Source organism: Glandiceps talaboti, chromosome 7 (assembly GCF_964340395.1).
Source record: "Glandiceps talaboti chromosome 7, keGlaTala1.1, whole genome shotgun sequence".
Lineage (NCBI taxonomy): Eukaryota > Metazoa > Hemichordata > Enteropneusta > Spengelidae > Glandiceps > Glandiceps talaboti.
The window spans coordinates 21,088,963-21,099,088 of NC_135555.1; the positions used below are offsets into that span (position 1 = coordinate 21,088,963).

The 10,126-nt window shown below is 35.2% G+C and overlaps 1 protein-coding gene across 1 annotated transcript; it reads right to left on the reverse strand.

The window, feature by feature from the left end:
• Positions 1-1,213: 1,213 nt before the first annotated feature.
• LOC144438178 (ganglioside-induced differentiation-associated protein 1-like) lies at positions 1,214-5,115 on the reverse strand. The gene is made up of 5 exons (XM_078127214.1): positions 5,038-5,115; positions 4,616-4,805; positions 3,583-3,753; positions 2,711-2,920; positions 1,214-1,884 (listed from the first exon to the last, which is right to left on the reverse strand). Exons 1-5 carry the CDS (start codon positions 5,101-5,103, stop codon positions 1,577-1,579), a joined length of 945 nt encoding a protein of 314 aa, XP_077983340.1. The 5' UTR covers positions 5,104-5,115; the 3' UTR covers positions 1,214-1,576.
• Between the last annotated feature and the right edge of the window lie 5,011 nt (positions 5,116-10,126).

Below are 10,126 nucleotides of genomic sequence, written 5' to 3' on the forward strand. Positions count from 1 at the left end.
ACGGTTAGGGATCGGAGATGGTGTGATATAGCACCAGCCTATGGAGCTAAAGATAATTGTAAATGTTTGACTACCTTACAATACAGTCGCCCTCCTTCCACTTCTCAGATTTCAGAAGTACTGTGGTGTCTGACAGCACGGCTATGATCGCAAAGGTTGATGTCCTCGCTATGTCTCAAAACTGTCCGTGTCGTGAAACATTACGTAATTATGAATTGATCCTATCAGGTCATTTATGTAGACAAGGTATTATTCAGATTATGTAGACAGGTGTGCATGCACTGTACACGTGATACGTCAAGCTATGGGCCAGGGTCACGAAAACAAACTTACACCACTTGGCATGAAAGACAGGACGTTAGTGTGCAAGTTTGTCATCTTGATTAAGTTTTGCAACTTTTATATAAATAACCTAAGATAATATTATATATATGCCATACTGTGTATGCCATATTCTGTTTACCCACTCTACGTCATTTTCAGGAGTAATATGACATTGAAGGATAGTGTCAGTGTGTGAGCATGGATGTATTATCTCCCTAATGTGTGAGGTGTGAGGCAATCCACAAAATGTGGCTTGAACGACTCTGTGACTTCCTAAAGATGATGCCATCAGAAAGAAAGTTAGTAGATATATTTTGACTAATTGAAGAGGCAACCACCTTTTGTTGTGAAAAAGTGGGAAATGGTGATTCCTTCAAAGGAGGACATACTGTTATATCAACTACCTGTACTGCAGGTACACATGGCCATCGCTTCTGTCGCATCCAAACAGCACTCCTTCTGACCAAATTATACAATCTTTTGTTTTTTCAGATTTTTTTGCTCATCCATTCACAATATTAATAAAACTACCAGTGAAATATTATTAGACCCACTTTAATTCCTTGATTCAAATCAGATAAACAAAAATAATACAAAGTAATAATGTATTATGTGCCATCAAAATAACCTGAAACACCAAAACTAATTAGATATGCAAATACATTCTGTTAATATGCAATTAACTAATATTAATATGTATGTCAATCAGCTGTAGTCACACTATGCAGATTAACTAACTTTTAACATTTTATGAAAATATTAGTGAAACTATTAATGAATATCTACATGGCAAGAATTGCAATAATTCTAAAATTTTCATAAAATTTTACAAACTATAAATGAAATCATATAAAATCAAGGAAAGAGGAATTGTCTTATATTGCGTCAATTTCAGTTATTGTATTCTCCAGATTTATCATGATTTGTAATTCTTTGTATTTAGAATTTTGTACTGAATTGTATATACTCAATTAATGAAAATTTCTAAATTATAAATGGAAACCCAGTACTGTATATCATATTAGAAATACATTTTAATCAACTTATGAACATCTTAGTAGTAGATACAGAACATCTTATCATTGAAGGCGTGAAAGTTTTTCGAAATTTGGCTAGAAGTGTGAAATAAAATATTCAGTTTTCGCAATCTGCCAGACCCCCTCCCCCATAAACAAACAAAGTTCATATATTGACATCGTGCGATTCTCCCTTAGTTCAGCATCACATAGAAAGTATATCCTTTATCTATTTATTAACCATTCCTTTCCTTGACATACTTATAGCCAAATGCCAAAGCAGCACCAATCAACCCAATGCCCAGTAATATTGGCATCGTCTTGGCAACAGCAGCCTGTGCTATCATCCACATTATGGAAGGCACTTCAATGCAGACTTTCTTGAAGCTGGGTCGTTGTTGTACTCTCTTATAATATGCAGTTAATAAAGGTTTGGAGTCTTGGAAGTGATGTAGAAGTCCAATAAACTTCAATCTGTTAAGAAGTACAGCCAAGAATACATCAGCTGCCGTAAATGTCTGACCTAGAAACCAGTACTTATCATCTGTGAAGGAATTGAAAAAGAGAAGTGCCAATAGCATTGATTAACATACACCTGACTGCAATGATATTATCACAAGAAGCTACATTTATTTGAAATTAGCAATTATTTTGAAAGGAAACACTACTAGCACTTCAGCAACTAAAGCTTAAACTTAGGAGTTTAGAGAGTTGTTTTATGACATCACTTACGTAATGCACAATTGCCACACACACACACACACACAGAGTGGACATGAATGTTTGTATGCACATACATACATACATACATACATACATACATACTTAATACACACACATACATACTGTGCACGCACGCGCATATGTACACACACATACATGCACACACACACACACAACCACATACATACACATGCATACATACACACAGTGGACATGAATGTTTGTATGCACATACATATATACATACATACATACATACATACATACATACATACATACATACATACATACATATATACATACTTAATACACACATACATACTGTAAACCTGGAAATGTTCGCGTAAGATTTATTTTCGCTAATTTTGCTACAAAACAAAAACGCAAAAATAAGTAGTAGCGAAAATATATATTTCTGCATAATGCAATGTACCAGTATGGTTATTAGTGAAAATTAATCTTTGTGAACTACATGAAGACTGTAAAATCGCAAAATTTACTAGTCGTGAAAATATGCAGGTTTACAGTACTGTGCATGCATGCACATATGTACACACACACACACACACACACACACACACACACACACACTATGCTGCAGCATGCCAATTAATGCCTAGGACTTCTGAACTTTGAGTATTGTTTACCTTTGTATTTCTGACTTGTTTCTTGGAGTTGGTTTTCAATTTCTCCCAAGATAACATCCAGGTTTTCAATTTCTTTGTTGACAATATTAAGATCAGAAAACATTCGTTGAAATGTTCTAAACTTGTTCATTTTCATTTCATATATTTCCTTGTAGTCAGGATATTTTATCATATATTTTTGATAATTTTCATCTGATGACTTCAACATCCCTTCAAAGTAAGAGAAACACATGATGATGAAACATGACCTTGTATTTGTCAGCCATCTTGAATAGTGCATTATAGGAGAGATACTATTAATTCATTGATAGACAACATTGATTGTAACTGCAAATCTAGTCTTTGGCAAAACAGGGATATAAAAATAATGGCCCCTAACTTTGTGGGTGTTATTGTTAAACTTGAATGCAGACAGTGAACGATGCAGATTCCTCTATGAAAATCCATGACAGCAATGAGCAACTGGCGATTTTGTTAATAAATTTGGTATTTGTGGATGTAAGAATGTCTTGGGAATATGAGTGTTGTTACAGAAAGTTGATATTTGTACATGGTATATACAATTTTGGACAAAATATGATCAGACTGCTGGGGCATAATTGTTTGGTACTCAGGCCTCAAACTACCAAACCATTGTTTGAGCTCACTTTACTATTCATTAATCTTAATTATTCAAGATCAGGATGTTGAGGTGGTAACGACAACCACATGGGTGGTCAGCTTATACCAGATTATAGGTAATACAGTAACTACAAATAATCCCATAATCCTTTCCTTCTGAGCAGGCTCAGTGGGATTTGTACATTGGCCATGTGTAATTCATGCATGGGACAATTCTTGAAGATATCACAGATGATTTGAAATTCACTTACATTGTATCACTTTTGTACCAACTGCTGGAAATTGCGAGTTTTTGGTAAGTTCATTTCTATGAGTCATGCAACCAAAAGTAACAATATCAATTACTATATCATTCATGCGATTTCTCCATTGTCGTACTTTCTTTCCCTCAGGAGTTTCCTCATCTGGTTGAAGTCTTGGTGCTAAAGTATTGAAACAACAAACATATATAATATATAACACTAGAGAATTGCATACATTAAGCTGTTACTTTGAAACCACAATCACACTGTTTCGCAGTTTCAATTGCTAATAATGAAGAAACTGCACAAATTCCAGTGGAAACTACTTCATTGTTTAATCTCCTGTAATAAATGTTTGTATTTTTTGGAAGAAAAAGGATACTATGGGTTGTCCAGTTTGTTTGATGGTTGACTTTTACACAGTAGAATCACTTTACAGTGTTGGGTCTTTATTAGAAATGTTATTTGTAAACTTTGCCAAGATGATGTTGGAATTTCTGATCAGACTATTTTATCTACAGAACCTCTTGAAATATCACAAAACAAAATAGACTGTAGGACTGTCCTGCTTTTAATTCTCCTGTGTAAGTATAGTATCCACAAATACTGGATACCAGGAAGTAGTACTCCCATAGAAATTCTTCTTAAGAATGAATTTGTATTAAGGTTTGACACTGAAAGGAAGCTGAGAAGTAAACATGGTATTTTAGAAAGTTTTGAAAAACTCATGAAATTGATGTAACCTCTTTTTTTCCCTTTGGTATCAGGGTATATAAGACTTTTTGACAATAAAAGATAAAAAAAAACCAATCACATACACAATTTTTATTTTAAATGTCCACTGAAATTCATACCACTATTGTGACTGGATACATAACAAAAAACTTGCTTCTTTGGATTTTCATAACATAGGTTACAAATTTGGGGAGGAAAATAGTTGAAATAGCAGTAGGAAATTATATCAATTTTACAAAAACGCTTTCAATTCATTATAATAATACTTCTTATCAGATTCCAATAAAAAATAACAATTGAGACGTACATTCTGGAAACTGTTCATCCAAGAAATCAATGATCTTGTTGGAATCAGGAACATTTTGACCATTGAATGTGACTGCTGGAACTTCTCCTTTGGGGTTAATCTGTAGATACCACGGTTCTTTATTGTCCTTGTGGTGGTCTATTTCCTTTTTCTCATATTTGAGTCCTTTTTCTTCCAATGTTACATATCCCTGTTGTATGATAGAGGGAGAAATATATATACCAATGTTAGTTTGTAATATGTCTGTATGTCTGTATGTATGTCTGTATGTCTGTATGTATGTATGTATGTATGTATGTATGTATGCATGCATGCATGCGCACGTATGTATGTATGTATGTATGTATGTATGTATGCATGTATGTATGTATGCATGTATGTATGTATGTATGTATGTATGTAATACTTATAATAGTACTTACCCTCTGTGAGTAGTATGAAAAGGGACTATAATATAATATCAACTTTCCATTCCCAGTTGTTGCCATGGCTACTATAGAGTCACTGAATCTTGTTCCTGTTAAGATAAATACAGAATCTTTATCACACAAGTACAGAGTGACAGACACTGAGGGAAATTTTTGCATTCTTCTTCTCTGTTTATTTGCTTTAAAACTTTGTGATATCAGCAAAGTACCCTCTATTGACTTAATTTGAATGTAGTTTCAACTTACATCGATAGTTCTGCAGTATGGCTTAAAGTTTTGAAAAATGTATAGGGGTTGTACATTGGATAAACAACATTGAGAAATTACCTCGATATTGAAACGCATGTTTTATTTTAATTATTTCATATCATTTTGTGTAGGGGGGGGGGGTGTTAAATTGCTGAGCAAAATCTATCAGTGATAAGTACCCTTTCCCAAAAGCCAAAATTTTCTCCATATCACAATGCGCAGTACATACTTTGATAAATAGTTCAGAAATGAAAGGATATCAGGATGGTCCAAAATTATGAACATATTAATATGGGTTGAAAATTGAAAAATAAAATCTCAAAATGGCATACGATTTTCAGTAGTTGTGTGATAATTATTATAAAGCTTACTTCAATTTGAGAATGCAATATGTTTTATTATTGCTGTTATAGTTTTGGGGGAATCATTGTCAATGAATACAATCTAATATCATAACTAGGCAAAGCCCATAAGCTCGCGCAGGGTAGATTCATTTGTGACCGGCTGCCTGGGCCAGGGTTGATACACTTGATTTGGGTCATTTTCCAGGGGTATTGACCATCAAAATGTATTTTATTGAATGACATCTAATTCTCTGACATGGAAGAGAAGTCAAGAAAGTCAACACTCTATGCAGTAACATGTTGGTTGCAAAAACCATCATAGCCATTAGATTAATATTGTTCATTTTCAATCAGCCAACTTATCATAGACCTCCACCAACGTACTTTGGTCTTTGGACAAATGTTTTGTTGACATGTTGCCGAACATCACGCTTTCTCAATTCAACTCGATGATTTAGGAATGTTACTGTACCAACAAACATAGGAAAGTAGTTATTCTTTTTAGAACATGTAAAAAAATCAATTATCGACAATATAAATGTCAAAACCACACTTTCACAACCCGGAAATTAAACTGCGCTATGTCATCAGTGGTCCATATCGCGTACCGCTGTGCATCAAACTTCCAAATAGTGTAACAATTTCTCCTGAGGTACAGTGAGGTACAGTGATGCCTCGATACTTGTTACAATGTTACAATAATCATGCCAACAAGCCTACTGTTACAATATTGCAATGCATGGTTATGTTATGTCGCCTATGCTATATGACGATACGGTATCCCGTGGAGAATGCATGAAGTATATGGAAGGCGCATGCGTAGTCACGGCGCGCCACAATGCATCCCTGGGAGAACCACCAATTTTTTTCGCACAGAGTATATACGACACGCATTCGTACTAGTTATTGAGCCGCTACACGGCAGCTTCGCTGCCGCTGCTCGAGCTATCAGTTACTATAGCCAGAAATATCCCATCGTGTTGTCCATATTGCAGAGCACACTTGTGCATAAACATTTTTGAAAATAAGTAAGAGCTTTTGGAAACCCTTTGAGTTGAGTTTTGCTGAGATCAGTCAGTTCTAATGTGCATTTTTTTTTTTTTAAATAACACCTAAACTAGACAGTAATTATAATACAATGCCAGTGGTGGTATTTTTCTTCTTGTATTTTAGGACAATATCAGAATGAAGGCCCATATTCTCTCTGTATATGCAAAATATTTGACTGCCATGCCAAAACACAATGACCTTTATACTACCTGAATGAAAAGTAGCACTGTAACCTTACTCACCATTTCATGACTTCAACAATTTATAGTGGGTTTTTTGGTCTATTTGTGTTAATTTGAGGTCCAAAATTAAAGTAGCCATATGGATGAGAATTTGATATTTATTTTGGATTTTTATTTGATAAAACAGCTTCACTATGTTTTTCTACTTGCAAAAAAATGTGAAATAACATATACCAAGTCCATGTTCACATCTCAATAAACAGCAAAACACTAAACAATGTGTAAAATGTTTGTTATTGTACGTACAATAATAAACTTTTTACATTGTTTGCATCTTTTTGCAATGTATTGAGTTATGAACATGGACTTGGTATATGTTCTTTCGCTTTATTTTTTCAAGTAGAATAACATAGTGAAGCTGTTTTATCAAATAAAAATCCAAAATAAATACCAAATTCCCATCCATATGGCCACTTTAATGGCATCAACTTCTTCTTCTTTATAAGAACAATCCTCAGAAATGAGTTAAGTCGTACAGGCAGCGTAGCAGCAGAGGGAAGTTAAAACATAACAATGATGCCCATAGCCCCACCCCACCCAATCCCAATCCCCACCCTCATTGTGCAGGTATATTTTAAATATCACACCAATTTTCAAACGAAATTAGGGATTACCACACAAAAGATAACAGTAATTCACAAGGACAAAAATCCAGTGAAGAGTTCATTTTATACCACACCCATTAATCAATTTTTGTGGTGCAATATAACTTATGTTGTGTGTGATATTGATCAATTCACTCATTGAGTTTTAAAACTATTTCTTTCCCCGGTTACTTTGCTCTCAGCTATATCTCAGACCACTAGCAGTCTGAGGCTGTATGTAATTCTCTCTTTTCTATATTGACTAAATAAAGACGCCTTGTCCATTCTTCTCATCTCATCTAAATTAAATTAAAACATTCCTAAGCTTATTATTGGCGAGAGATCACTTACATTAACAGTTTGCTTTATCTGTCATCTGCTAGGAGATTATCACATTGGACAAACACTCGATCATGCTTATACTAGTAAGACTCTCTTGACATTTTTTGAGCTTTTTTCATTCCGTTGAATGACCGCGTTATAATTGTTTTGTGAAAAAATCAACTGAGGAAAAGAGCTCAAAACAGAAAAACACACAAACAAGTAAAATTCAACACTATAACGGCTCAGACCGCACCATTAGTGGTCTGAGCTAACGGTTAGTAGCACTACAATTATTGTATATGTTAAAGGTGAGAGGAGAGTCTGTCAAACTCTTGAACACTAAAATATTGATTACCTTATAAATGTGAAGTGGTGATTACGTCGGCTTTATAGACCTATTCAATTGTTGTGTGGACACTTTGGTACGTGTCCTAGATCTCGTGGTTTAGCCCCAGTTCAGTTATGATTCACAGGTCACACTAATTGGTGTGCTCCGATCCCGGGGATGTGCTGTACACAAACTTGTGTCACAATATTTCACGGTAGAACGAACCTACAAGAGTTATTGCACAGCTGCGATGCAATGCGATGATAGGGAGAGTTCAGTTTCAAAAATAGTTCCAACGACACATGGCATTGAATATGTAGACATGTAGATAAACAAATATCCACAAGGCTAGGTCATTTGAGGTCAATGTAGATAATTGTATTGTGTATCTCCGTAGAGGGCGCACAATCAAAACGTGACGTTAATCTAAGAGTTAATCTTAGTCTTGCTGCTAGACGTTCGGGCTTTCTTTCGATGCTATAACTATAAGCGAACGAAGTTCGCATGTGAGGGCCTGCCCGAACAGTCTAGCGAATGTCATTTTCAGACCGGACATTCCATTGAGATTCCATCCTCGATAGCGTTGTTCGGCTGTGTGTCGTATTTTATCGGAAGAAAATCCGAGGGCTAGCTGATAGACTAAGTTAATCTCTGCGTTTATCTGTAAAGGTTTAGTGCAGCGGGTGGGGTGGGTGGGTGAGAGAATGGGGACTCTGAAGGCGAGGAACCTGAAATTTGCGTCACTGTTATTGGAGGTGACGCAATTTCTTTAAATTTCGCCACTGTCTTTGATAAACAAATGGATAGAATACACATTTATTTGATAAAATCATGAAGTATGGTTTATTAATATCTTAGCATGTATACCAAACAATTCAGTTTTAATGAAAGTGCCAATGGCGTTGAAGCATAACTGTTGACAGTAAACTGTAATTCTCTGTAATGATTATGTGGTCTTGTTGCTAGGTGTATTTATATTTGGAATCATGTGGGTGTGATCTTATTGCCAGGCGTATCTACATAATTCATTTACTTTCCTGTCACTAGTGCTATTTGGGCATTATACGTCATTGTTTACATGTTGCTATGGGCATAGTCATGATGCTTAGGGCATTTACATGTTTAAAATAATGTTTATTCAAATGCATTATCCATTGTTATATTTGTATTTAAAAAACCACTATCATGTGACTGTTGTTAAGGGCATGCTCACGGTTGCTATGTAAGTATGACACACTCACAATTTGCAGACTAACACTTAGAATCATTACCAAATTTCATCCCCAGTAATTTCTATTTGAGAGGAAAAGTTCTATACCAAAGTCATTTACATCAACTACAAGACAGACAGACAGACAGACAGACAGACAGACAGACAGACAGACAGACAGACAGACAGACAGACAGACAGACAGACAGACAGACTGACTGACTGACTGACTGACAGACAGGCATTTCACCTCAAACCAAACTGTGGTTCAGTTAGGTAGAGAATGTTTATAAGAAAAATCCTGTGTTACTGGCACACACTTTAATACATTATATTGAGAACCCATAAAAATGGGTTAATTAGATCAATTTAAACAATAATTTCTGTACACTCCTGTTTAAATATTCCTGAGACATATCACCAAAACAGTCATTGAAGTTTTTTGACCAAAAATGACATTTTCTGACCCAAATCACACATCTGTGATACAATCATTTTGCTTTGAACTTCCCGACTCGACACCACATGTAATGTTCCTACCAAATACCAAGTCAATCGCTCGGACAGTTTTTGAGTTTCAGTTCACACACACACACACACACACACACACACACACACACACACACACACACACACACACACACACACACCATGCCTATAGCACTACTGAACTTCATTAGTTTAGTTATGCCAATAAAAAATCTGGCTCTAGATAATTTCCTGCAAATTTCCTTCAAGGTGTCCACAAGCGA

Coding starts and splice junctions, on each gene's coding strand:
- LOC144438178 (XM_078127214.1), bottom strand. CDS start 5,103: ATGGCAACAACTGGGAATGGAAAGTTGATATTATATTATAGTCCCTTT. Junction 3,754..4,615: donor GGATGAACAGTTTCCAGAAT/GTACGTCTCAAT, acceptor TCAATACTTTAG/CACCAAGACTTCAACCAGAT. Junction 2,921..3,582: donor TGGTACAAAAGTGATACAAT/GTAAGTGAATTT, acceptor CTTACTTTGAAG/GGATGTTGAAGTCATCAGAT.